This window comes from Stenella coeruleoalba, assembly GCF_951394435.1.
Source record: "Stenella coeruleoalba genome assembly, chromosome: 8".
NCBI classification, from domain to species: Eukaryota; Metazoa; Chordata; class Mammalia; order Artiodactyla; family Delphinidae; genus Stenella; species Stenella coeruleoalba.
In genome coordinates this window covers 549,643-574,312 of record NC_137154.1, presented here as the reverse complement: position 1 = coordinate 574,312, position 24,670 = coordinate 549,643, and the positions used below count along the sequence as shown (strand labels likewise).

The following is a 24,670-nucleotide window of genomic DNA, read 5'->3' as shown; positions in this document are numbered from 1 at the left end:
AGGGGAGGGCCATCCGCACGGAGGCGCTCAGCCGGGGGCTGCTTTCCTCCAGGGCTCACGCTCGGCTCCACACAAGGCACAGATGTCGGGAGTGCTTGGGCGCCGGCGTCCCCACAGCGGTGTTCCGGGCGCCCTTTAGGCTCAGGACAGACGTCCTCACCTCTTCCTCCCCGGTGTCTGAAGAACCTCGAGGCTTTCTGAGCCCTGAGTAGAGTGCCCGCTGTGGTTAGACGCCCGTCTTGACAGTCCTGCTGCCAGCAGCTTCCGGGCTGCCCCCAAGGCCAGCAGCCCGTTCCCCTCCACAGACAACTCAGATCCCCACAGTGGGTGGGAGGGGCCCTGCCGGCTGGGCTGGATGGGTTCTCGGTGCCCCAGGCACTGACATGCCACCCTGTGAACCAGCGGAGCGCTGCCTCTCGGAGGCCTCTGTCCTGTTGTGGCCAGGCTGAGGCTCAGAACGGGAAGCTGCCGCCTTGGCGGGGGTCAGGCAGGCCCTGGTGCCCTGCAGCGGGCAGAGGGCAGGGCCGTGCAGTTAGCGAGGGAGGCGCCCTTCCCCGGGCACCTTCCTCAGGGCTGGCCCAGCTGCCCGGACGCCTGAAGTGGGGTTCCCTGAACGCACGGGAGGGGACCACGGGAGGGAGATGGGGTCTGTGCAGCGGTGTGAGGAGCTGGGCAGCCCCTGGGCCAGGGCACGATGGCCACACCCTGGCTGCCCCTCCAGGCCCAGCACCCCTTCCAGCCCCAGCTCCCACTGCCAGCACACATCCTTCCAGACACACCCCGGACTCGCTCCTGAGATACCAGCCCCAGCACCTTCTCCCGTTGCTGATCCTGCACCGTGGCCAGAAGGGCCCCTGGAAACCACAAGCAGTCCCGGCTACTCCCCGAGGTCTAGCCCCACTTCCTCTGGGGCTCTGGCCACACCACCAGCTTTGCATCAAGACCTGTCCCCAGCCACCTCTCCCTCGAGTCCCCTTGGCCCACAGCTGGCCCCCTGTCCTCCTCTGTTGTGGCCCTGGGTGGGGGGATCTGTCCACTCTGCTGGATGTGACGGCCCTGGGGACCAGGACTGTCTGTGTCACCAACATAGTAAGTTCAGCCATCCGCTCCACAGACGTTTATTGAGCACCTACCACCCAGCAGGAGCAGTCCTAGGCATCGTCAGGCGGCAGTGAATAAAACCTGCAGGACGCCTGCCTCCAGGGAAGAGGTGACAGCAGTGAACTAGTGATGCGAGGCCTCTAGATGGTGGTGAGAGCAGCGGGAACACAGCGGGGGGAGCGGCAGAGGCCTGGCCCTGGGAGAACTCTTGCTTGGTTTTCCCCAGGGGCTGGACGTGGCTTGCTTAAGGAGAAGCCCGCAGTACCTGAGGGGCCTCAGGGCAGGCACACGGGGCTCCTCACCTGCTGCTGCCCGGCTCCCCGCTGGGCCAGCCCATTGCTGCCCAACTCGGCCCCTCTGACTGAACCCAGGCCTCAGGGAGCACCCCGAGGCCACGACCCCGGCCCCCACCCACCCACCCAGCCCAGCAGACAGGCAGACAAGTGGGGCCGACCCCAGGCCTTGGGACTTTGGTGTGCAGCTAAAGGCACTTGAAGCTGCCTCCGGGGTTTGGGGCTCCCCAGAGGTCACGGTGATGGCACGGTGCGGGGGGCGGGGGGGCCCAGGCACGAGAACACCAGGGGGAGACCCTGGCAGGCAAAGGGCGGGGCCACGTGCTGGACCGCAGCTCCCTGGCCGTCAGTAGTCAACGCGTGGCAAGAAGCTGCAGTGCACATGGAGGGCCGGCCCGCAGGCAGGATCAGTAGTGCTCCAGCTTCAGGCTCTTGTACAGGCAGCACGTGAAGATCATGCCAAACACCTGAACATGGGGCCAGCATGAGCGGACGTGGCCGCCAGCACCTCGCGTCCCAGCACCCGCCGGCCCGCCCTGCCGTGCCCGCACCTGCACGCAGGCGATGCCGAGGCCCACGGCCCCGATGATCCTCAGGTGCTCCTGGATGAACGTCTCCAGCTTAGTGATGCAGCCGCCCTGCGGGAGCAGGCCAGGGGTGCACGCTGAAGGCAGCAAGTCGTCAGGCCCCCTCACCAGCCCCCAGCATCCCGGGGCTCCCCGGGCCCAGGCACGACAGAGCAGAGCCACTGCCCTCAGGGCCCTGGGCGTCTCAGCAAGGCCCCACCGGCCTACCTCCACCTTGTAGATGTTGGAGGCGTGGTCACGCTGCCCGCAGCCGGTCACCACGGTCTTGCAGCAGCTGTCAGGGACCACGCGGCCACCTGCCTCGCCCGAGCGGATCCACTCGCTGTCCCGCCAGTCCTGCGAGTTGTTGCTGCCGCAGCAGTGGAACTGCAGCGAGGACACAGCCCAGGCTGAGCCCTGAGCGCCCACCCCTGCGGCTGGGGCTCCCGCACGAGTCTGGGGAGGTGCCTCCCTGCGCCACCCACCCACCTCCTGCTGCAGCTTGTCCACAGCGCTGGTCACGCCCTCGTGGCCCAGCTGGTGGTACCGCTTGGTCATGGTGTCCTTCAGGTTCTCCTTGAGCTCTGCGTTCAGCTGGGGTGAGGGGTGACAGCTTCAGCCACAAAATCTAACACTCTCCAAGGTGGGGCAGAATGCAATGGGCACAGGCGGGAGAGAGGCGCAGGGTCAGGGCTGGGGTCAGACGCATGGCTCGGATGGCCACGGGGAGGGCCGCGGGCAGGGAGGGCGCTCCAGAGCCTGCGGACACCTGCCTCCCCCGCCAGGGCCCCCAAGCAGGCAGCTTGGGTGCTGCAGGCAGGCTGCCCATCCCTGTGATCCGCCCTCCCCCTGGGACCCAGTCCCCACCTCCTGGGCCTGATGCCACGACGCTCAGCGCTGGAGCGCGTGGGGTCCTGTGTGCATGTGCGCGCCCTGCCTGTGTATGTGTGTGTCCCCGTGTGTATGTACACGTCGCCTGCGTGGGCGCATCCATCTCGCACGTGCGTGTCCCCGTGTGTGCCCGTGCACATCCACGTCGCCCACGGCCCGTCTGTGCCCCTCACCTGCTGGTAGTAGACGTAGGCCAGGGCTCCCGCGATGATCTCCAGCAGGAAGATGACGAGGAGCAGGGTGAAGTACTGGGGGGCGGTGCAGGGGCTCCGTGAGACGGGGCGGGACACGGACACCCCCAGTCCGTGAGCACTCCCCGGGCCCAGGCACAACAGAGCACAGCCACTGCCCTCAGCTCCCAGCAGCCACACGATGAGGGCTCCAGGCAGCAGGCGAGCGCTGGGGGGCCGCCAGGACCCCCAGTGCTCACTCCCAGGTGTCTTCCCTCTGTTGGCCCAGCTGGGAGGTGGGCACTCACAGGACTGGGCAGGTGGGAAGGGACGCCCCCCCCCCCCAGGTGAGCACAGCAGAGGCCATCCTGCGGTGTCACACTCGACCCCCGTCAGTCCCTTCTAACTCCCTCAAGGACCCAGAGCCAGCCCCCGGCAGCCTGGCAGGGAGCCCTGGCAGGTACCCGCAGCCCCACCCCCGCCCCCAGTGCCAGCCACACCCTGCTGACCAGACGCAGCAGGTCCCTCCGCTCCTTGAAGGTGGCGCAGCAGCCCAGAACCCCGGTCACCATGACGACAGCGCCCGCCACCACCAGGATGTAGGCTGTGGCCAGATAGGTGCCCGAGGCCAGCAGGCTGATGTAGTCGCTCTTGAGGGCCAGTGTCCAGATGCCCACGGCCATGACGGCCAGACCAGCCAGCTGTGGGCAGTGCACAGCGGTCACCACACCTGGCCCCAGGTCTGAGCCCCAGGCCAGGCTCCTTTCAAGGCTGGGGAAGGGGGTGCCTCACCCAGAAGCAGCAGTTGAAGGTGAAGAGCAAGTACTTGAGGCAGACGGTGCCACATGTCGTCGTCTTCTCGCCGAACTCGCCCATCCTGCGGCAGGGAGGCGGGGGAGGGCCTGACTGGGAGGATGGCCAGACACCAGTGGGGACAGAAGGAGGGGACACAGATGTCCAGACCAGCCCCAGGTTGGGGCCAAGCCAAGTGCCTGCCCGGGTGAGGGCTCTGGGAGAATGTCCACGGCAACCAGGATGCTTCCTGCGAAGGCCGCTCAGGAACCCCTACCCCACTGCAGCGAGGGCAGCTGGGGTGCCCACAGCCTAGCTGAAGGCCGGGGGGCCAGGCTTCGCTGACCAGAGCCCAGGGCACGGTGAGAGGGGGCCTGGAGGACCCCCAACCATCATGGGCTGACTCACCCCTCTGGCAGCCAGGGTAGGAAGCCCCAGCAGGCACCTCGGGGTGAGCTCATGCAGGCTCCCCACCCCGTCCCAAGCATTCCCCGGGCCCACGTCACAGGTTGGCAGGAACCCACCAGCTGCTGGGGGGGAGGAGGCGCTCCAAGACAGACCGACCTGCCGCTCGCTAGCCTAGTCCCACGGCCTTAGGAAAGCCCCTCAGGGCTCTGTGAAAGGACAGGCCTGCCTTCCTCCCAGTGGGGGCAAGTGGAGCTGGCAGACACACACCCGCCCAGACCTGGGGGGTTCTTCCTGTGCCGGGCCTCATTGCTGGAATGGGGACAGCCACACCGACCCCAGGGAGAAGTGGAGCTACCGGCTGTGCTCCTCCCCAGAGGCACCCCAGGGCCACCCCACCCACTCTGTTCTGGGGTGTCCACACTGGGCGGGGAGTGGCTGTGGGACACAGATGGCAGCTGAGCGCCCGGGGCCATGTTTCCAGACAGACACAGCGCTGCCCGCCCACAGCCAAATTTATATCCACCCCGCCCAGCACTCACCTGGCTGGTGGGGATGTCTCTCTCCTCTGTAAGGCAGGCAGACGGAAGTTCCCGCCCGAGGAGCCTCCGCTAGAAGGGCAGGGACAGGTCACAGGTCTGGCTCAACCTGGATGGTCAGGATCCCGCCACCCCTCTCTCTGGCCGACCCAGGCACTGGACCCGAGCTGGCCTTCCAGAGCAGGCAGCGTCCACCCCCTGCCCGTGGCTGAGAGGGGAGCGGCCAGGCCCGGTATTTTGGTCTGGGCCAGGGCGGGGCAGGGCAGAGGACATTTCTGGACAGTCCGATCCAGGGAGGGACCGCACGCCTTCTCCAGGCCCCCGTGAGCCTTGGCACCAGACCTGTCACTGCCCCTTGCCCCACCAAGCAGCAGTAGCTGCAGCCTGGAAAGAAAAAGGCGCAGACCACTAGCACAGCCGGGGTGTGGAAGCCCCACGTGCCGCAGACCTGGGCCTGCCCTGGGGTCCCGGGGAGGCTGCTTCCACACACAGATCCGGCCCCCACGGCCCGCCCGCGGGCGACCGGCTGAGGAGGGGCCCCTCTTTCCGGGAGTGCCTGGCGGAGATGATCCCCAAGGGAAAGGGCCGGCCAGAAATAGCTCCCGCGGCCCGGGACAGAGCCGCCCCACCCACGTCCCCCGCGGCCCAACCAGCCCTTCGGCGCCCCGCCCCGCCCCGCAAGGTGGGGGACCCCGACTCGGCTCCAGCCAGGCCGGGTGAGGAATTCGCGATGAAGTCACCGCCGCCGCCTCCCCCACGCCGGGGCGAGGCGAACGGCCCGCCCACTCGCACCGGGCGGAGGGGAGGGCACCGGTGTCTGCACACAGTGAGCGGGGTGCTCGGGAGGAGCCCCTGGCCGGAAGGGGCCGCCAGGCCCGTCCGGAGACCCGGGAGGCGCCTCGCCCTCGCCGCCCGGCGGACCCTCTTTCCGCCCGGCCTCCGGGCGCCCGTCTCCCTCCGGAAGCGGCCTGCACGGCCGCCAGGCGCGCGGCTTCTCCCGGCCGGCCGGGCCGGTCGGTGCACTCACCGGCCACGCGTCCGAGTCGGGCCGGCGGCGGCGGTGGCGGCGCAGGCGGCGGCGGCTCGGAGCGCGGAGAACGTGCGGCCGACCGGGCGCTTGCGAGCGCGACGCGCCGGACCGCTCAGGTCCCCGCCCCGGGCCCGGAGGCCACGCCCACGGCCGCGACGCCGGGCAGGTCCGAACAGCGCTCGGCGCGAGCGGGCGGAACACCAGCGGGGGCGGGCCCCGGGGGTCCGCCCGAGGCGGCGGGGGCCTGGCGGGCTGCGGCCCGGGGGCGCCCACAGCCCCGCCGGCCCATGCCCTCGGAGGAGCTGCGCTGGGGGAGGGGCGGGAGGCTGCAGGAGTCGACGGAACAGATGCGGGCCTGGGGGGAGTCTCTGGAGGTGCGGTCAGATGCAGACAGGAGCCTCTCTGGGCGCCGTTGGGAGGACGGCCTGGAGGGGAGGCCTGGGGTCAGTGTGAGAGTCCAGTTTGGAGGGCATCGCCTGGGAGTGGTGGGGGGAGGGGAAGGAGAGAGGGCAGAGGCTGCCCACCCGCTGCGCTGGGGCGCTGAGAGCGGGAGTAGAAGGGGAAGGGGAGTCCCAGGCGGGCCCTGAGGCGGCACAGTCGCTGGGAGCGGCTCTGCGTGGACGGTGGCAGCACTCATCCCCAGCTCCCTGCCCGAGGCTCGCGCTGGCAGGGCGGAGGGGCAGGGGGACAGCTCAGGCCTACCCCCGGCGCCTCCACTCAGGACTCCAGTGGGCTGAGCTAGCCCACCCAGGACTGTGTGAGGACTGGCATGGGGAGGGGGTGGCTGACTGAGGCTGGGGGTGGGCAGGGAACCTCGCCTGCTGCTTCCTGGGAGTCAGCGGCCTCAGTCCCTTGGTTCCTACAGCTTTGACGGACAGTGAGGGCTTGGGGACATGACCGGGGACACGCGTGGACGATGGAAATCTCATGCGTGTACCTCTCAAATGTTGTGGCTCCCACACACACAGGAGACCGAGGAGGTGGAAGTCAGTGGACTTTACTTGGAAGAGGGAGTTTTTGCTGGTTTTGATGGGATGGGGGTAGGGTGAGGACCGGCAGGGAGGCACGGTGAGACCCTGGCCACCCAGGATTAGTTCCTTCACGTCTGCAAGTCAGGCAGGCCAGGCAACCTACTGGGTAGAACCCACAGCCTGGATGGGCAGCCCCCAGCCACGAGGAGTCGCCTTCAAGGGGCAGCTTCTCCGAGTAACCAAGTAACGCCCAGTGAGTCACTCGGGCTGGTCAGCGGGCACTGGGAAGGTGGCCAGAGCCGCGTCTGGGGGGGCGAGCCCAGCTACTACAACAGCAGGAACAGCAGCAGGTGGGCCCCAGCAGGGGGGCCGTGGTCAGAGCCTTCCTGCGGCCACTGCCCAGCCGCTCGGCCTCACAGACGTCCCTCTCGTCTCGTAGCCTCGTGTTCAGCTCCCTGGGGAATAGGAGTCCAGGGGTTCTGAGAGGTGTCAAGAGGCAGCATTCCTAGGTGGGGAATGCAGGCACGGGCTCTGGCGCTCCCTCAGACCAGAAGAGAGGTGTCTGCCTGGAGCTGCAGCATGACGGATGGAGGGCAGACACAAGGAAGGACTTCCTCGCAGTGGGATGGGGCAGGGAGAGGGACTGTTTGGGAGCTAGGAGCTGGGCTGACGCACCTGAGCAGTTCCAGTTGCCGCAGGAGGCTGAGCTTCTCTTTCTGCATGTTCCTCGAGACCACGACCACGTCTCTGCAGGACGGAGGTGGTGATTTGGGTGCAGGGAGGCTCCTCGGGGTGCCCCACGACCCCCTGGAGGACCCTGCCCCACGGAGACCCTGGAGGCGGGGCTGGGACGGGGTGGGATGGAAGCCCTGGGCTCCAAGCGCGACCCTTCTCGGAGTCCGCCCCTGAGGGCCCAACCCCAGCCCCGCCCCCCAGCACCGTTGGGTTTGCTCCCGACGGCCCAGCAAGTCGCTCTCCAGTCTGCGGAGCTGCTCTTGCACCCCTTCCAGTTGCGCCCGCAGCGCCTCGTTGGCCAGCCACAGCTGGGCGTTCTGCGCCTGCGCCTCCAGCTGCTCGGTGGTCCGGGCCTGCAGCTGCTGTTCCAACTGGGGTGTGGGGGGATCGAGGCTGGAGAGAACCCCCCCACGTCCCCGGGATGCTGCGTTTGCCCCTGACTCCCAACAATTCCGGGGCTGGGAACATAGGCCCAAGGGCCTCAAGGACGCCGGGGAGTAGCATGGGGGACGGTGAGGATGAGGCCTGGGCTGGACCGCTGTGCACGCCTCCCGGCCGGGACCGCCAGGCAGCCGCTCACCTCCCGCTGCCGCAGCCCCGCGCGTTCCAGCTCCTGCTCGCGACTCTGCAGCTCCAGCTCTAGGCGGCTTCTCCGCTGCTCCCGGGGGACGTCCTAGGACGCGCGGGGACACCTGAGCCCCCTTGGCGGCGGAGCGGCAGGGGCGCGGGTGGGACCACTTCGGAGAAGGCGGGGCCGGGGAGACCCGCGCGTCCGGGGTTGGGCTGGGCGCGGGGCGGCGCTGCGGGCCCACCTGACTCCGCAGGCGCCGGCGCTGCTCGCCAAGCTGCAGCTCCATGTCTTCGTACAGACATCGCACCGCCCTCTCGTGCTCGCTCTCCCGCCTTCGGGCAACCAGGAGTAGGACAGCTGCTTAGAACCTGCCAGCGGTACAGCCCTCGGCCCCGCCCCTACCACCTCGCAGAGCCCCTCCGCCTGGCCCTCAGGCCGCCCCCAGCCCCCCAGCCCTCACCGCCGCAGCGCCTGCTCCAGGACCTCCCGCTCTCGGGCCGCTTCCTCCAGGCAGGCCGACGCCTGCATCAGAACGTCCTCGAAGGAGCCCAGCAGTTCGGGTCGCTCACGCTGCAGCTGGGTCCAGAGCGTCCGAATTGCCCGCTGCCTGGGGGTGGGGGTGGAGGTAGGTGTGGGGGTGGGGGGTGGGAGGGCAGAGGCTGAAGCTGAAGCGGGGACTCCCCACCCCACCCTGCAGGGTAAGAAGCCCCCAGAGGCCCCCGTAGTCTTGCACAAGCTGGGCATCCCTCTCCTGGGTGCTTTCACTCCTGTGGGGGGCCTGTGCCTGTGCGGGGCTTGTGTGGCCAGGAGGTGTGTGTGCGTGGGGTTGTGTCCTTGTGTACACAGGGCTGTGCCTGTGCTGGGCGCAGCCCTGGCTGCTGCCTCCTGAAATGCAAATTCTGTGGGAAATCAGGCCCGGCACGCAGTAGTTGCAGCTGAGAGGGAAGGAGCGGCCCAGACCTGGTCTAGGGACCTTGCCTGGGAACAGACACGCAGGCAACGCGGACAGGCATCATGCAGGCGGACAGAGAGCAGGTGAGGGTGACGGGAGCCGGGCCAGTGCCGACTCACTCGCCCAGGACCCGGGCCACCCCCAGCTGCTCCAGCGCAGAGCAGAATCTCTCCTCGTCCTCCTCCTCCAGGGAGCCCCGGGGGCCTCGCACATCCGACCAGCCCGCCTCGAAGGTTTCCTCTGGAGCCCGAGGAGCCTGGGAGGGCAGAGCACCCGGGGCAGGCTCCACCCCCACCAACTTCCCTGTGGGTATGGGAGGGAGAGATCACCGGGCTTTGGGTCACCACCTCCAGCCCAGCCCACCCCCGCCCCCTGCATATCCTGCCCTTTCTCTGAGCCCAGTTTCCTGTTTTTCTTCCTTATTCTGGTCCGATTCTTGTCCTGGGAATGGGAGGTGACAGCTGGGCTCGGGCCAAAATGAGGCATGCCTGGCTCCCAGTCCCACCTGGGTTTGGGTCAGGGAGCAGGTCATCTCCACATATGCCACAGCATCTGGGGGGCTTCCCGTGGTGCCTGCGTGTACAGACACCAGCCTGTGCTCCGGAGGGAGGCCAGGGAGAAGCACGGCCTGCCACCCTTGTGGGCTGTGGGCCCCACAGAGTCCCATATGTGCCAGCGGAGGGTGTCTGAGCAGCGGGGTAGGGGGTGGGGCTCAGGGGCCGGGCTCACCCAGGCCAAGGCAGAACTCCCGAGCGGTGAGGAAGCCGGTGTGCGCCTGGTCTAGACTTTCGAACACAGCCTCCAGCTGTTCGGGCGTGAGGGGCAGGTCGCTCTGCAGGCCCTGGCCGGGCAAGGATGGCAAGGCTGAGTAGCCAAGGTCAGCCCTGGGGTGGGAGGCCTCTTGTAGCTGGGGGCTCACCTGCAGGTCGTGCCGGGTGATGAAGCCCTTGGCCTCCTTGTCGCACAGCAGAAACAGCTCCTGGGCCTGCTCCAGTGTCGCTGCCAGTGGCCCTGGGGCGTGCCCCTTGTCCCACCCCTCCTCCTCCTGGTTCTCCCCAGCCCCAGGCTTCCCGGGGCTGGCCATGGCGGGGGTCTCAGCCTTGGGCACTGTGAAGCCAAGGAGAAGTCAGGGCCTGAGCAGAGCTGAGAAATGAGGGGAGAGGAGAAGTGTAGGCAGAGAGGGTGACGGGCAAAGGTGGCTGAGGGCTAAGGTGGAGCGGTGGGGATGGGAAGGTGGAGGCCCAGAGAGGAGGGGCAGCTGGGGGAGGTGTGGCCCAATTGCAGGTGGTGGGGCTGGCGCAAGGTGGCATGGGTGGAGCCTGCAGGCTCAGGGCCACCCAGGGAGCCAGCCGGTGCACGAGAGGATGTGCTGGGGGGCGGGGGCAGGGGTGGGGGGGCAGCTATAGATCTTGTGATGGAAAATGAGGAGGTGGGGGCTTGGGTGAGAGAATGGTCAGCCGCAGAGAAGCTGAACAGGTCCTGGAGTCGGGGCCTGGAGACTGGGCGGGCCGGGCTGGGCCAGTGGGAGTGTCAGCCTATCCCGGCTGATAGAGTCCTTAGCCTCTGAGTCTGGGCCTCTGGGCCTTGCTTCCAGCCAGCTGGCAGGCGGGGGAGCTCCTCCCTCCCTGCCTGCAGCCCCGCCCACCGGCACCAGGCCCCAAGGGGTGCAGGTGCAGGGTCCAGCCTGGGCCACGATGCCTTCTGTGGCCCTTGTCAGGAGCAAGCTCAGAGTCTAGCTTAACAGGCTCTCCTGCTGGCACTATGCTCTCCGCCAGACTGGCCTCCCTCCCCATGGGGGCACCCTGCCCCCTAATCAGACCATCTGTCATTCCCACGACACCTGGACCCCAGAGTTCCCAAAGCTAACCCCCAGCGTGGCGACAGCCCCCGGCCTGGGACCCTCTGGTCCTCGCCCCCCAGTCCAGGACTGTGATTCTCTCTCCCCACCCATTCCTGGGGGATGCGGGAGGCGACCTCCAAGAGGGCAGGGCTGAGAAAGGCGGAGAGGAGGGGACACAGGGGCGGAGACGTCTCCGCCTCACGCCGTCGCCTTCCCCGGGCGGGCTCCACGGGACCGGGGGACCATCCCAGCCGGAAGCTGCGCTGTGGCCGGGCCGGGGAGCGGGGGGGGGGGGGGGGGGGGGGCGGGGAAGGGCTGCCTGAGCCCCCGCACCCTGGGACCTAGCCCACTCTGCCCCTGCAGTGCGTGTCCCAAGGGGCCCCGGAGCCCCTGACCACGACACGCGGGGATCGGCGCGCCTGGCGGTGACGGGGGTTGCGGGGCCAATGCGGGCGGGGGGACGGGCCGGGCGGCTACCTGCGAGCTTTGCCACCGCACCTGCTGCACACCAGGCTGTTCTCCTGCGGGCACCGGGACCCCGGCAGCGATGGCCCTGGCGGAGCCGCCGCCGCGTCCCCACCGTGTCCCCGCCTCTCGGCATTGCCCCGGTGGCCCAGCGCTCGCCTCATAGCCCGCCCCGCCCCCGCATACGGCCCGACCCCCGAGTGTCTGTCCTGGCAGAGTCCGAGCGCAGAGTGGGGGGATGACCCTGGGGACCCTTCCTGCACAGGGCCAAAGTTGGGGGGCAGTCCTCAGGATCCCGATTTAAGGCGCCAAAGTGTGTGCACGAAGAAGGCAGGAAATAGACCAAAATATTCTCAACGCTTTTCTCTAGAAGTGGGGTGACTTTCCTTTCTTCCCTATACTTCTCCAATTTTCTTTTTCCATTTTTAAACAATAAACGTGTACTATACAAGAAAATGGTACTTAAATCAGCGGCATAGATGCCCGTGCGTGTGAGGGTGAGTGGCTGGGAGTGGGGGGAGCAGAGGGAGGTCCTCGTCTCAGCAGGTGCCCCAAGCACTCCTTTGGGGGCATAGCCCTGACTCAGGTTCCTCTTGGGGTAGGGCTGCCAGAACGTTCTGGGTGGGGCCTGTGTGTGACCTTCCTGAGGTGGGGGGGAGAAAAATCCCGTCATCTTCCCAGGGGTCCTCCTCCCCGGCCCCAGCCTGGCACCCACCTGGAGGGGCTGGCCTGGCAGAGCTGTCCGGGCAGCACTGGGGTGCTGGAGGCCTCTGCCTCTTCAGGGGCCTGGGATCCTGCTCAACTAGAACAGGTTGGGCCTATAGGACAGGACCTTGAGACCAAGGTGGGGGTGGCCCCTGGCACAGGTGCACGGGGACTTGCTGAGCCGGCTCTCCCAGTCCTGCAGTCGCACTACCGACCGTTATTGTTGGCTGGGGGCTACTGCCGCTGCCCCGTGCCTCGAGGAGAAAGGGCAGGAGGGCAGGTGCCGGCTGAACCCGGCAGGACTAAGCGCTCTGGACCTCCAGCCAAGTGCCCAGCTCTGCTCAGGCGCCCGTTACCCCATGGGCCCTTGTGATCACCAAGGAGGGCTGGTTACATCCCCTCAGACTGCCCAGGCAGGGCAGAGGAGGCCTTCGGGAAACCTCATCCCCCCCAGAACAGGATCCAGCCCCCTTTGGCGCACACCTCGCCCCGCCCAACGTTCCAGATCCCTCCTGTATACCTGCAGGAGACTGGGGACACAGTGGGGGGGGAGGGAGACAGGGGAACGAGGTGTGTGCACCTCGCAGTGAGGCTCATGGGTGACAAGGGCAAGACCCGCACCACCCACAGAGCCTTGGGCCAAACACCCCCAGTGGAGCAGGCCCCCAGAGCTCAGCTTGGGAAATCAGCGCCACGCCCCCAGGGCACCATGGAGCAGAGGTGCACACACCACCTCTGTAAGAAACTGAACAGTTCTGTTTTTATCTTGCAAGGATCTTGGTCCCCGATACTTCCACTGGCCCTTAGAAAGCTGTGCCCAAGGGTCCCAGGCAGAGGAGCAGGCTGAAGCCTAGGAAGCCCGCAGTGCTTTGAGGGGGGAGCCCCAGGCCCAGCTGGCAGGGCCGGAGTGCCAGGCTCCAGGAGAGCGGGAGCCCAGGAAGTACTGGCCTGAGGCTGGACGCTGTGGGGGCCAGCTGGGGGCGGCGGGGGTGGGGAGGCGTCACCAACGAGTGAAGGAGGTAAGGCTGAGCGGCGGCATTTATTACATCTGCTTTGGCAAAAATAAATAATTCACACACATGCTTCGGCCAAATGAGAAAAATGTAGAGGGAGGAACAGGTGCAAAGTTCTCAGCAGTAATACTGCACTCGCGGGTGTGGGTGCTGGGCAGGGGCCGCAGGTGCAGGAGCCCCCAGCCCCAGGGCGGGGCCTGCAAGGGGAGGTAAGGCACAGACAGGGGGCCCTCTGCGAGGGGAGGGCTACTCCACTCCCCTCCCTCCTCAGTGCAGCGAGTTAGTGGTTGGTTGACAGCAAAGCCCCCTCGGGCAGCGTGAGGGACCCCCATCTCCTCTCTCTGCTGGCCCCGGGGCCCCGCCTCACGGGGCAGGGAAGCTGGGGGGCCCGGCCCTCGGCACCGGGGGCGGGGAAGGCCGGAGCGGGCGGCTCTCAGCAAGGGGGCGAGCCGGGCGGGTGCTGCGGGGGCACGAGGGCCGCGCCGGCAGGGGTGCGCATGCGCAGGGCGTCCTGCGGGAAGGCCACGTTGGTGCAGAAGAGGCCCAGCAGCAGCTGCCGCTGGCACTCCTCCCACTTCGCCAGCACGTCCCCCAGCGACAGGCTGCTGCGCATCCAGCTGGGCAGCGCCTCGCTGTAGACGGCACAGGACAGCGGCACGGAGGGCAGCGAGCGGGTGCGGCGCAGCTCCGCCTGCTCCGACAGCCTGCGGGCAGGGAAAGGACCGAGGGAGGGAGGGCGGGCTTTCGTGGGGGCCCCCGAAGCTGCAGGCGGGGTGGACAGGGCAGCAAGGAGCTCACCTGGAGGGCAGGTGGCTGCCCAGCTTCCTCTTGGCGCGCATCACCAGGTACTGGCAGATGCTGCCCGTCTGCTCCTTCATCCAGCGGATGTCCTCAGGAACGTCGGGCAACCACTCCAGCAAGCTGGGGCGGGGCGCAAGGCATGGCCTCAGGGGCTGCGGCCCAAACCTCACACCCGCCCAGCCCACCTCCGTCTGTGCCTGGCTTCTGTGCCCGACGTGGCATCTCTGCGGCCCCTTAAACCGGCCGCCTTCTTCTTCCCTCGAGTGCCCACCACCCGGGGGTGACCCAGAGTTCGTCCCTGCACCCCTTCCCCCTGCCCCGCACCGGATGGTAAAGGACACGGCGCTCTCCAGCGGCAGCGTGTAGGGCACCATCATGGCCGTGGCCAGACGCACGGGCAGCATGTTGGAGAGCGTGGTCAGCAGGTCCGTGGGTTCCATGCAGGCGTCCAGCAGGGCTGTGGGTGCAGGAGGGAGGTTGGTGCGAGGTCGGCAGGGGAGGGAGGTGGAGCCCAGGACCCCTCTGCCCCCCATCCCCCCAGGTCCCCCCGCTCCCGCCAACCCCACATGCCCTCGTTGAGCCTCGAGGGCAGGTGCTCGAGGATGTGATCCTCCCCAGGTGGCTGCAAGTGGTCCTTCACTCTGGTCCTCTCCGTGGCCACCTCGGCCTCCTGTGCGTCCTCATCCTCGGGGGCAGGAGGGCGGGCGGGAGGCAGCGCCAGCAAGGGGTCGGGCCGGTTCAGGAGGCCTGGGGTGGGGCGGGGGGGGGGGACCCGATAGGCGATCAGCACAGCTGAGGCTGGCTGGCCCACAGAGGACGGCCACGCAGAGCCCACCCGGCTGCCCAGGCAGCCCCCACGCACCGTTCCGCCGCAGGAAGCGCAGGCCATCCCTGTAGCCCTGCTTGCACATCTCTCGAAGCACCTGAGGCAGGGGGATGCATAAACCGGGGCAGGGGAGCCAGACGTGCCTGATAGAGTCCCCAGTGTCCCTGAACCACCACCCCACCCTGCCCCACTGCAAGCTAACTTGGATTCAGGACCAGGTCCAGGGTGGACAGAGGCTGGACGGGTTGCCCCAGTGGAGAGGCTGTGCGGGCTGTAGCCGGGAGAGGCCCCCGGGGAGCCGCCCCCGGCGCCCCCGGTGCCCGGCGGGGAGGTCTGGCCTCACCAGGGGCTCGGGCGGGAACAGGGCCTTGGAGAGACGGTAGAGGTTGCGCAGGTTGAACTGGATGCTGGTGTTGGTGACGCGCAGCTCGTGGATGTTGGTGGAGCTGTCCTGTGGGCAGATGTCACTCTCGCCCGAGAACGGGGACACTGTGATGGTGTTCTTGAGCTCGTAGAGCGGCAGGTTGTCTGAGATGCCGCCATCCACGTAGCGCTGTGGCAGGGACACGGGGTCACACGGGGACAGGCCTGCAGGGTGAGCTGGGCTGCCCCCCAGCCACCTCAGGCCCCCCCCCAGTGGCTATTTCATTTGGGCGTTTCACCCACTGGGCACTGGCCACTGAGCAGATGGCCAGACAGTGGGGGGTGGGGAACAGCCACAGGAAAGGTGCATCTGCGCAGGGCTGGCCTGGCTCTTGAGTAACTCTGGGGGAAGTGAGGCAACGGGCAGAGGCAGGAGTGAGGGGCCGGCGTGGGGAGGCACAGATGGCTTCCTCCCCGCCTCCCTGTCCCACAGCCCGCAGAGGAGCAGACTCTTGTCACCCAGGGAAGGTGCCCAGGAGATACTCACTACCCCCTGGAGGGAAGGAGGAATGAGGCCACAGTACACAGGGATGAAAGTGCTGCAGACGTTGGCCTGTGGGGCAGGGACAGAGGGAGACAGTGAGCAGGGGCCTTGGGGTCCCTACTGAACCCCCAGTGTGGCCCCCAGGGCCCACCTGGATGAGCTCCTCCTTGGAGTTGAACTGGGTTATAATGACGTTCTCGCCATCGGAGACGCGGGTCAGGGAGATGCCCAGGCGGCCGCTGGCGCGCTCGTGGCCGTCAGCAGGCAGGGTCTTTAGCAGGCAGCCCCGAATGATCTTCACCAGGTTGAAGGAAGGGTGCAGTGGGCCCAAGAAGCGCTTCCGGGCCTCCTTCGACACCTCAATGATGTTGGCGCCAGCCTCCCCTGGAGCAGCAGGGGCAAGGGTCAGGGGCCAGCACTCCTGGGCTTCGCACACTCCCCAGGGCTCCAGACCCAGGGTCCACGGCACAGACTCTCGGCACCCTTTTCTACCCTAGAGGAGTCTCAGCGTCCACCGTGGAGCCTGGCCCACAGCTGGGGCTTCTGCCACCTGCTCCTGGGGAGAGAGGGGCTGCTGGGAGGGCAGACAGCTGGGGCCACGACTTACCCTCTGCCCGTATTTCCCAACTGCCCGCCCTGATCTGTGAGTCACTGGGCCTGGCATGACATGGCGCCCAGCCCCCACCCCGGGGAAGGGTAGAAGGCAGAGGCTCAGCTCTGACCAGGCTCAGCCTTCACCGCTTGGCCGGATCCAGATGCACCGACCCCAGCGCAGCCCAGGGGCCCCACAGGCCCAGGGGCCTGAGGTTGGACGTAGCGGGGCCGCATCACTCCTGGGGAAGCACACTCGCATCCCACTGCAGCCAAGAGCAAGCAACCCCCCGACACTCCTCCTGGGGGCCCATGGGCACTGGCCTGGGACAAAGCCAGGGTGGGAGCAGGCCCAGGGCTAGTCAGGGAGCAGCAAGGCCTTGGGGAGGAGCTGAGGACCATCCCCCAGGTCAGGAGGGGGGCAGCGTGGAGCCAACACCCGCCAAGTTGTGGGGACTCCAGCTGCCCAAGACCACTCCCACCCGTGAGAAAGAGGATTCTTGGGAGTGGGGAGGGGGAGGCGCCATGGGACCATGTCCTCACGAGGTACCACGGACCTGAGACCAGCACGGCGGTCTGGGAAGCACTGGCCTGAAAGCCTCCGTGAGGAGGAGGGGCAGGGCCACAGTGGTGAATTCCCAGGTCCCAAGAATGCAGAGCTGTGCTCCCTCCACCCCACCCTCCTCAGGGGAAAGGCCACCGGCAGGGTGCAGAGGAGAACACTGGACAGGCTCCTGATGGGCAGGGCATTCCAGAAGCTCATGACCCCTCTGCTACTTTGGCTGCCCTAGTCGGCTGGGGGCCGGGCAGCACTCCCAGGACTCCTGGAGGACTCCGTGTGCTGTAAACATCACTCGCGCTGGCCGCCGGAAGCGTGTGGGTGGAGGAAGCCGACTCCGGGGCTGCAGAGTCCTAAAGCACCTCTCACCCCACGGGGTGGGCAAAAACGTCTGGCCGCAGTCCACAGAGGGCCCGAGGCCCACAGTGGGCCGTGCGCCAGGAAGGCGAGGGCGGCAGAGAGCTTGCGCTGGACGGGCCCACGCCTGACCTGCCGGCTCCTCCTCTAGGCGCCCTCGGGAGGCACCAGGCCACAGTGCCCGGACGCGCTCCTCAGAGGCCAACCCTGTCCCAGCCCCGGGGCCATGGCAGTCCGGAATGCCGTAGCCCCAGGAGACAGTGACCGCTGCCACCCGGCCGGATGCCCGGGGCAGGAGGACGGCCTAGGCCTCTCCCCCGACTCTCGCGGTCCCGCCCACGAACTACTTTCTCTTTCCAACGAAAGAGCTCGTGCTGCACCTGCCCGCCCCCCAACCTTTGCGCCCGAGGGGCGGGTCCTAGGCGGCAGCCTCCGCTCAGAGGCGCACAGGGCCCTACCCCAATCCCCGGGCACCCTCGGAGGAAAACAAGGCAGGCCCCGCCCCTCGTCGGCGTCCGGCATTGGAGCCTCGGTCGGGGTCCCGGGCAGAGACCCCAAGGCCCCCACGGTCCCCGCGGCCCGGCCCGCTGCTCTGTGCGGACGGAGCGGGGCGCTCCGCGCTCACGAAGACCACACGCCAGCCCCCGCCGGCCCCGCTCACCCAGGCAGGCCCCGGTGACCAGCGCCGTGGCCGTGAGCGCCCCGGCCGAGGCGCCGTAGATGTGCGTGGCGTTGGCCACCAGGAAGGCCGCGTGCTCGCGGAGGCAGGAGGCCACGCCGATGTGGTAGACACCGAGGAAGCCGCAGCCTGCGAACGAGATGTTCCACGTCGTCTCCCTGGGGAACATCGCGGCGGCCCGCCGGGCTTCCGGGCTCCGCGGGCGGCCGGCCTCGCTGTGCGCCGCGCGCTCGCCGCTCGCTCTGGAGCCGGGGCCAGAGCCGGCAGGCCGGCCCCGCAGTCGCTGTGGCTCGCGGTCTCAGCCGGCGGAGTTGGAGAAGCTGCCGGGGGAGGAGGCGGAGGCGGTGATTTTAGCGGGGGGCGGGGCGGAGCCGGCACGCGCGGCCCAATTGGGGCGCGCGGGGAACGGCCGCGCCCTCGGGGCGGGCCCTGGAGCCCCGTCCCTGGCCCCGAGGGCCCACCCAGGTCGAAGCCCGGCCCCGAGGCCACGCCCCTCTCCGGAAGCCCGTCTCGACCCAGAGACCCCGCCCGGAGCCCCGGCCCAGGCTCTGAGACCCCGTCCCCGCCCCCCACCACCACCACCTCGCCGCCCGCTGTCCAGGCCACTGGGCCCTGAGACGCGACACCTGCGGCCCCGCCAAAGACACTGGCCAGGCCCGGACGAGAGTCCAAAACCTTGACCTCCCGCTGCCTCCCCACCTCCCCACCCCGCCATCGTCGACGGCGGGAGGGGACACCAAGTGGCCCAGAGGTGTGGGGATGGTCGAGCTCAGGTCCAGGACGACCGCAGTCTGAGCTGGATACCCACGAGGGGAGGGCCCTGCTGTCTGGGCAGCATCCGCCCCCTCCCTCGGGGGTCGGCCTACAACACCAACCCGGGACACTGCGGAGCTCGCCGAGGGTCAGGGACCTGAAGGACCCACCGACTCATCCACAGACTTACTTACCCATGAACATACAGGGCGCACGCGAATCACACACAGACCTCTAGAGATAACACCGGCGTGGTAGACCACAACGGACATCCCGACCCAGCCCTGCCCGCCACGCGCCCAGCTCCACCTTGGCACTAACCTGGGTTCGACCTGCGTCCTGCCCCAGCTCCTCAGGCTGTGGGGTCTACGTGGGTATGACTCAAGCCCTGTCCCGCCTAATTGCCCCAACAGGTGGAACATTCCTGGTGATGTCACCTCCTGCCCGCTTCCGCATTTTTCTCCTGGACTGTAGGGCAGGACTAAACTGGCTTGGATCCAGGGGCCAGCCCTGCACCTCACCCCACCTCCCAAACGAGGGGCTTGTCTGTGCTGGGCAGTGGGCAGCCAGTGTGCATCTGTCTCCCCAGGAACACTAGCTCCTCTGGCTGGAGCTTGGCTCAGGACCCAGCTTGGGGCTGCACGACCCCCAGCCCCGAGGCCCAGGTGAAGCCAGAGCAGGGCCTCCCCAGCACAGGGCCTTCTGGCGTCATGCCCCCCAGTCCTCAGCCTCTGTGCTCCAAGCCACCCATGCTTAGCACCATGTGCGCCTGGCATGGGGGCCAGCACGGGTGCCCGTGAGCAGTGAGCAAAGTCAACACAGACCCTGCCCCACTTGGGGGAGGGAGTGGGATCGATGGTTTCTATTAAGTTCAGATAAGGACTGAGAAGGGCGAAGAGGCGTGTGGACACTATTAACATGGGAAAGCAAAGGGCCACCCACCCACAGGATGTTCAAAGGCCCTGGGTGGGGGAATTAGGAGAGGGGAGCCCAGGTCTGGGTGCTGTGGGTGCTGGGCATGGGGAAGGCAAGGGGATGAGGGAGTTTGACTTAGAACCCCAAATGCTTGGGTGGGATGGAGGCGCAGGGCAGAGGATGTGGCCCCATGAGGGTGACTGAGCCCTTGGGGATGCTGCTGGATGCAGCAGGGGACAAGGGGTGTGACACAGTGGGGATGGAAGACCCCCAGGGCCAGCCTGCGAAGTTCAGGGGTTCACCAGGGTGCCAAGGAGGACCGGGACGGTGCTGAGCCAGGAACCTAAGCAGGCCATCCCTGCAACCTGCTCCGAGGGGAGGCCAGAGCCCGTGCCCTCCCCGTTTCCAAGGGGCTGTGGGGCTTGGAGGGCGGCACTACCCCCGTGCCGGGAGACCTCTGCTCCCATTTCCACACCCTAGCTGACTTGTTTTGGGTACATATCCCTCCCTCCCACCAGGCCCCTGGAGCTCTGCAGCCAGGAACTGGGTGGCTCTTCCTAGAATCCTGGCTGGGGGTGGGAGTGGACCTGCCCCCCTCCCCGTCTGCACAGAGGAGAAGCCCTGGTATCTGCTGACTGCCAGGGAGGTGTCATGCCCCCACTCCCACGGTGTCCTCTGGCCCACATAGGGAGGGCCCTTCTCCTCAGCCTCCAAGGCTGGGATTGCGAGCTCTGCCCCTGGACCCTGCGTCACTCCTCTGGTGGGCGGTCTCTACCCTAACCTTGGACCACGGCCCCTTGCCACCTGTGTCTCTGGGTATCCACAGCCCCACCTCTCATCCCACTCATACTTTCCCCTTGCAGCCCACACTGCTAGGACTCCTCATTCCCCCTTAGCCCCATGTCCCACACCCCCTCCCCCGAGGCCCTCTTCTAATCCCCACTCCTCTGGGTAGCAAAAAGGCCCTCAGCCCTCTACCTCCACCCACGAACACCCCTGCCCTGGGGCCTCTTCCTGAGGGAGGGCCCCCCACGCACCCAGCCCTGCTGTCTCGTGCCACACTCATTACTCTCCTCCAGAACTACAAGCCCATAGAAGCAAGTCCTTCACACCGGCCTACCATGTGGTGGGCACATGGCAGGTGCCCACCACACCACAGCCTTCAGAAAGCAAAGCTGAGAATCTACTGGGTGGCCTGGCACTGGTGGGCGGCTGCCAATAGCTGCACTGCAGGGCCAGGATGGTGCTTGGGTGGGCAGTGGGAGGGCCTCTCCTCTATGCCCCACATTCTAGGCCAGAGCCTGGCAGAAAGAGCACGGGCAGGCCCGACAAGCAAGCACGCAGCCCAACACTGCTGCCCACACCACTTCTGAATCTACCCAGCCAAGGTACTGGCCCACCAGACAGCTGGGGACACAGGCTCAGAGGAGGTAAGTCCAAGCTGCTCAAGGGAGAGGTGGAGCCGGGGCACTGACCTCCACACTGCCATCTGGGGACCACACACCCACCAGCACATCTCCTGTGTGTAACTGAGGCTCTCCCAGCCTTGCGGGAGCTGCTGACCTCAACTGGCCTGACCCACTTCGCAGAGCAGAGACCACCCACCCCTGCTTTTCAAGTGTTCGTGGGTGTCCCCCTGAAGGCCTCATTTCCTAGGAAGGCCCTGGCAGTCCACAGGAGCCAGGACCATGCCCAAGAAGGGAACTCAAGGCTTGGCCACACTCAAGACCCATAGAAAGTAGCCCCCGTCCAGGCACTCCGCTCCTGGCTCTTCAGGCAACCGGCTCTGCCTCATCGCGCAAGGGCCCTGGTTCGTCCCGGGATGAGACTAGGATGCGGACACCACGCTCTGATGAAGGGCTCACAGGCAACTCAAGAGACACGCCAACAGGTTTTTATTTGCACGGGTGTGGGCTCTAGTCAAACAAGCCGAACCCCATGTCGTCATCTGACTCTTCTGACTCCTCCTTTTTCTCCTCCTTCTTCTCCTCTGCTGCGGGGAGAAAGAGCGTGGTGAGAAATGCCCACGGTGCAGGCCACACTCCCAGCAAAGACCCCAGTGTGTCTACAGAGACAGCTGCCTGAGCCTCCACTTACCTGCGGCTGGGGCAGAACCCACAGCAGGAGCTGCAGCTCCTGGGGCAGCAGAGACGGCCACAGCCCCGCCAGCTGGCACGCTGGCCAGCTTGCCAATACCTACAGCAATCAGAAGGGAGAGGTGAGACCACAGCAGGAGCCCGGCCTCAACGTTACTCAAGAGTAACGAGGGCTTCCCTGGTGGCGCAGTGGCTGAGAGTCCGCCTGCCAATGCAGGGGACGCGGGTTCGTGCCCTGGTCCGGGAAGATCCCACATGCCGCGGAGCGGCTGGGCCCGTGAGCCATGGCCACTGAGCCTGCGCGTCCGGAGCCTGTGCTCCGCAACGGGAGAGGCCACAACAGTGAGAGGCCCGCGTACCGCAAAAAAAAAAAAAAAAAAAACGTAACCAGACACTTAGCCCAATGTATCAGGGTCCACGTCATAGGTTCCTGTTCTCCGACACAGGAGTCTGTTGCCACTGCCAGAAATTGGCTTCTAGGAGTCCCTCCAGCAGGGCTACAAGACCACAGCGCCCTACCCTGGAGGTAAGCTAGACAAACATGTTTACAATCAAGCAGGTAAAGTCCGCTGCCCCAGTGTCCAGCAGCGAGCTCACAGACCAGACTGTCTGCTGAACTGGCTTTACCCCGTCACGGACCCAAGGACAGAAACAGCTCCCCAAGAGCTCAACTTCCAGACAAATCCCACATACTTCAGTCTGATACCACAGGGCAGGGGCCTGTGATCAGCCCTAGCACCCCAAGAAGGGGTGGAGAGACTTGTTTACAAAAGCCCAGTGAGAGCACGGGCGCCCTGTCCCGGAGCTGTCTAGAAGCGCCCACGGCTTGAGCCCACTGAAACCCCGCTCACTCCTCTGGGTAAGGCTTCTAGGGTGCTCTGGTCCACAAGCGAAACCTGGCAGGTCACAGGCTGACCGGCAGGAATTAGAATGGACCGTGAAAACGAAAGTCCAGGACAGAACCTCACCCTGGGCAATGACGTCCTCGATGTTCTTTCCGTTCAGCTCACTGATGACCTAAAAGAGAGGAGTGGCCTAGTTTACGAGAGGCCTACCATCACACCCCTGGACCCAGCACAGCCGTCACGACCGACGCAGGACAGGTGAACTGAGACGCCCTGCATGTAAAAACTAACACCAAAACTTACTGCTGAGAAAGGATGCAAAATATTCTCACTTTACACTCAACACGTGTCAAAGTAACTTTCACCAAGTTCGGTAAAAAAAACAAGATCAAGATAAACGTCACCGCTTTCATTAAAAAAAAAAAATTACTAAGAAACCTTCAATTACACGTGACTTGTGTTTCTACTGAGCCACGCTGAGGTTCGGCTTCACCCCCACTTTTTCTTCTTTGGGGCTGTACCAATACATCAAGGCAACCCCAAAACCATATGGGCTGGCAGAAATCAGCAGGAACCTACACTTTCCCAAAGGGAAACGCCGGGTCGGGTAAGGGAGGGGTCCCCCTGTACGGAGTACAGAGCAGACCGGGGGCTTCGGGCCCCAGCGAGGCGGCTACCTTGTTGAGCCGGTCGTCGTCTGCCTCGATGCCCACGCTGTCCAGGATCTTCTTGATGTCCTTGGCGTTGGGGGAGGAATTGCCCCCGAGAGCGGCCAGCAGGTAGGAGGCAACGTAGCGCATCCTGCGGCGCGAGGAGAGGGCGGCGGCGTTACGGGGAGGCCTCCCGCCCCCACCCCGGCCCGTGCGCGGCCGCGCGTGGCTCGGTCCGGGGACCCCGCAGAGGCTCAGCTCGCGCCCTGCCCCGCCCGCCCTCCCTCCGCGGCACTCCCGGCCCGGCCCGCGCCCCGGCCTGCCCGCCCCACTAACTTGGCGGCGGCGGAGAAGCCTCGCGCGTGCGACTTCGGCGGCGTTAGGCACGGAAAGGAAGGCGCCGGTGCGGGGGGCGGGGATAATTCGCTACCCAGAAGCCTCCGGAACCTGCGCGCAGCGCCCCTTGAGGGCGCCTCCTAGTGATGTCAGACGGTGCGTAGCCCAGGAGGACGCAGGTGACGCCATTATCCCGTCTTGTCCCGCACCCACCACCGCAAAGGCGAAAGGCAGTTCCGGGCCGCCTTCTTGTACGCAGTGGGGTGAGTGCCCCTCGAGATCCCTGGGGGAAGCGGGGCAGAGCAAGACGCGAGTCCGAAGTGCAGCTTTTTTCCCTTTAGGGCTCCCAGGATGCCACGCGGCGCCTACAGCTCCCACCATGCAGCGCAGCCTTCACGCCCAGGACGCATCTCTGCGGGAGAGGCTGACGCGGCCGGCAAACTACGAGTCCCATGGTGCATGGCTACCGGAAGCGCGGTTACGCTGCTGCCTGCGCGGGCCACACGTGGCCCGGGCGCTATTGCACTGGTCCAGCCCGCTGCCCTTCCGGGTCTCAGGTGGTTCCCAGACGCGGGAACAGGAGTTCGCTGTGCGGCCCGCCCAGTGGGGTGGGCGAGCTGCTCCGCGCGCTCACACCGCCGAACCGAGCCGCTGCTTCCCCCCAGCGCCTTGGTGGGAGCTCCGGCCGAAGCTGGGAGGCCCTGTCACCGCCGCCCGGAGGAGCGGAGCCAGGAGTGCCGAAGCCCGCGTGACTCCCCCCCCACCCCCTGCCCTGGCCTTGTCGGCTCGGGACAGATCTCAGGGTCCACACGGACGTAGCACACGTAGCACACGTCACTCATTCACTCTCCGTGTCAGGAACCCTGCTGCAGGCTGGCGTCAGTCCTGAGAGGGAACAGGCCCGGTTCTGCCTCCGCAGAACTCAGGTTCTAGTGCGCGGACACGCAAAGTAAATAAACGAGGCAGTCCCAGGCTGACACTGTCACGGGGCTGAAGGATGAGAAGGAGCCGGCCCTGCGAAGATGTGGGGCGAGCATCAGCCCCCAGGGGTCAGATGCAAAGGCCCAACTAAGGTGGCCGGAGATGGGTTCAGAGGCAGCAGCCAGCCCATGAGGGCCCTGACAGCAGGTGAACCCGCGTGTTAGCGCCAAGCACTGGTTTGTTAACGCAAGCCACACGGTACCCTTATCGTATAGATGAAGTCAGACATAGAAAGGTTTTCTTGCTCGGGGTCACACAGCTGCGGTAAAGTGGGGAAACCGTTTGGGAAGGATGGGACTTTACTGCAATCACACAAGAAAGTGTTGTGATTGTTT

General features: G+C 66.5%; 4 protein-coding genes across 6 annotated transcripts; all 4 read right to left on the bottom strand.

The window, feature by feature from the left end:
- Positions 1-17: 17 nt before the first annotated feature.
- Positions 18-5,847, bottom strand: CD151 (CD151 molecule (Raph blood group)). Of its 2 annotated transcripts, none has more exons than XM_079928769.1 (9): positions 5,206-5,432; positions 4,761-4,829; positions 3,814-3,898; positions 3,531-3,722; positions 3,025-3,099; positions 2,450-2,554; positions 2,189-2,347; positions 1,946-2,032; positions 18-1,861 (listed from the first exon to the last, which is right to left on the bottom strand). In XM_079928769.1, exons 3-9 carry the CDS (start codon positions 3,895-3,897, stop codon positions 1,802-1,804), a joined length of 762 nt encoding a protein of 253 aa, XP_079784895.1. In that variant the 5' UTR covers position 3,898; positions 4,761-4,829; positions 5,206-5,432; the 3' UTR covers positions 18-1,801. The 2 variants fall into 2 exon arrangements, with proteins under 2 accessions (XP_079784895.1, XP_079784896.1); XM_079928770.1 differs by lacking the exon at positions 5,206-5,432 and adding an exon at positions 5,785-5,847 and having other exon boundaries at positions 19-1,861.
- Positions 5,848-6,691: 844 nt separating this feature from the next.
- Positions 6,692-10,108, bottom strand: CRACR2B (calcium release activated channel regulator 2B). The gene is made up of 8 exons (XM_079929707.1): positions 9,936-10,108; positions 9,746-9,857; positions 9,136-9,319; positions 8,525-8,671; positions 8,306-8,396; positions 8,074-8,166; positions 7,434-7,864; positions 6,692-7,213 (listed from the first exon to the last, which is right to left on the bottom strand). Exons 1-8 carry the CDS (start codon positions 10,098-10,100, stop codon positions 7,030-7,032), a joined length of 1,407 nt encoding a protein of 468 aa, XP_079785833.1. The 5' UTR covers positions 10,101-10,108; the 3' UTR covers positions 6,692-7,029.
- A 2,938-nt stretch (positions 10,109-13,046) lies between these two features.
- On the bottom strand, positions 13,047-19,416 carry PNPLA2 (patatin like domain 2, triacylglycerol lipase). Its single transcript, XM_079929932.1, has 10 exons — positions 18,834-19,416; positions 17,742-18,079; positions 15,725-15,957; positions 15,577-15,642; positions 15,010-15,219; positions 14,703-14,763; positions 14,411-14,587; positions 14,165-14,297; positions 13,838-13,960; positions 13,047-13,743 (listed from the first exon to the last, which is right to left on the bottom strand). Exons 2-10 carry the CDS (start codon positions 17,926-17,928, stop codon positions 13,473-13,475), a joined length of 1,461 nt encoding a protein of 486 aa, XP_079786058.1. The 5' UTR covers positions 17,929-18,079; positions 18,834-19,416; the 3' UTR covers positions 13,047-13,472.
- A 1,889-nt stretch (positions 19,417-21,305) lies between these two features.
- Positions 21,306-23,509, bottom strand: RPLP2 (ribosomal protein lateral stalk subunit P2). 2 transcript variants are annotated; one of them, XM_079929816.1, is made up of 5 exons: positions 23,355-23,509; positions 23,046-23,169; positions 22,492-22,540; positions 21,525-21,623; positions 21,306-21,417 (listed from the first exon to the last, which is right to left on the bottom strand). In XM_079929816.1, exons 2-5 carry the CDS (start codon positions 23,166-23,168, stop codon positions 21,344-21,346), a joined length of 345 nt encoding a protein of 114 aa, XP_079785942.1. In that variant the 5' UTR covers position 23,169; positions 23,355-23,509; the 3' UTR covers positions 21,306-21,343. The 2 variants fall into 2 exon arrangements, with proteins under 2 accessions (XP_079785942.1, XP_079785941.1); XM_079929815.1 differs by having other exon boundaries at positions 21,306-21,420; positions 23,355-23,504.
- Positions 23,510-24,670: the final 1,161 nt, after the last annotated feature.

What these genes read in the sequence shown, in the direction of transcription:
- CD151 (XM_079928770.1), bottom strand. Translation starts at nt 3,897, where the DNA reads ATGGGCGAGTTCGGCGAGAAGACGACGACATGTGGCACCGTCTGCCTC. An exon ending in CCTACGTCTACTACCAGCAG is followed by an intron (nt 2,555 to 3,024) that starts GTGAGGGGCACA and finishes CCCTCACCCCAG; the next exon opens with CTGAACGCAGAGCTCAAGGA. An exon ending in TGGACAAGCTGCAGCAGGAG is followed by an intron (nt 2,348 to 2,449) that starts GTGGGTGGGTGG and finishes TCCTCGCTGCAG; the next exon opens with TTCCACTGCTGCGGCAGCAA.
- CRACR2B (XM_079929707.1), bottom strand. Translation starts at nt 10,100, where the DNA reads ATGGCCAGCCCCGGGAAGCCTGGGGCTGGGGAGAACCAGGAGGAGGAG. An exon ending in GTGGCCCGGGTCCTGGGCGA is followed by an intron (nt 8,672 to 9,135) that starts GTGAGTCGGCAC and finishes CCCCACCCCCAG; the next exon opens with GCAGCGGGCAATTCGGACGC. An exon ending in CGGGGCTGCGGCAGCGGGAG is followed by an intron (nt 7,865 to 8,073) that starts GTGAGCGGCTGC and finishes CCCACACCCCAG; the next exon opens with TTGGAACAGCAGCTGCAGGC.
- PNPLA2 (XM_079929932.1), bottom strand. Translation starts at nt 17,928, where the DNA reads ATGTTCCCCAGGGAGACGACGTGGAACATCTCGTTCGCAGGCTGCGGC. An exon ending in GCGCTTCCTGCGGCGGAACG is followed by an intron (nt 14,588 to 14,702) that starts GTGCGTGGGGGC and finishes GCCCCACCCCAG; the next exon opens with GCCTCCTGAACCGGCCCGAC. An exon ending in GGCAGCCACCTGCCCTCCAG is followed by an intron (nt 13,744 to 13,837) that starts GTGAGCTCCTTG and finishes CCCTGCCCGCAG; the next exon opens with GCTGTCGGAGCAGGCGGAGC.
- RPLP2 (XM_079929815.1), bottom strand. Translation starts at nt 23,168, where the DNA reads ATGCGCTACGTTGCCTCCTACCTGCTGGCCGCTCTCGGGGGCAATTCC. An exon ending in CGAGGACGTCATTGCCCAGG is followed by an intron (nt 21,624 to 22,491) that starts GTGAGGTTCTGT and finishes TGATTGCTGTAG; the next exon opens with GTATTGGCAAGCTGGCCAGC. An exon ending in GGGTTCTGCCCCAGCCGCAG is followed by an intron (nt 21,421 to 21,524) that starts GTAAGTGGAGGC and finishes TTCTCCCCGCAG; the next exon opens with CAGAGGAGAAGAAGGAGGAG.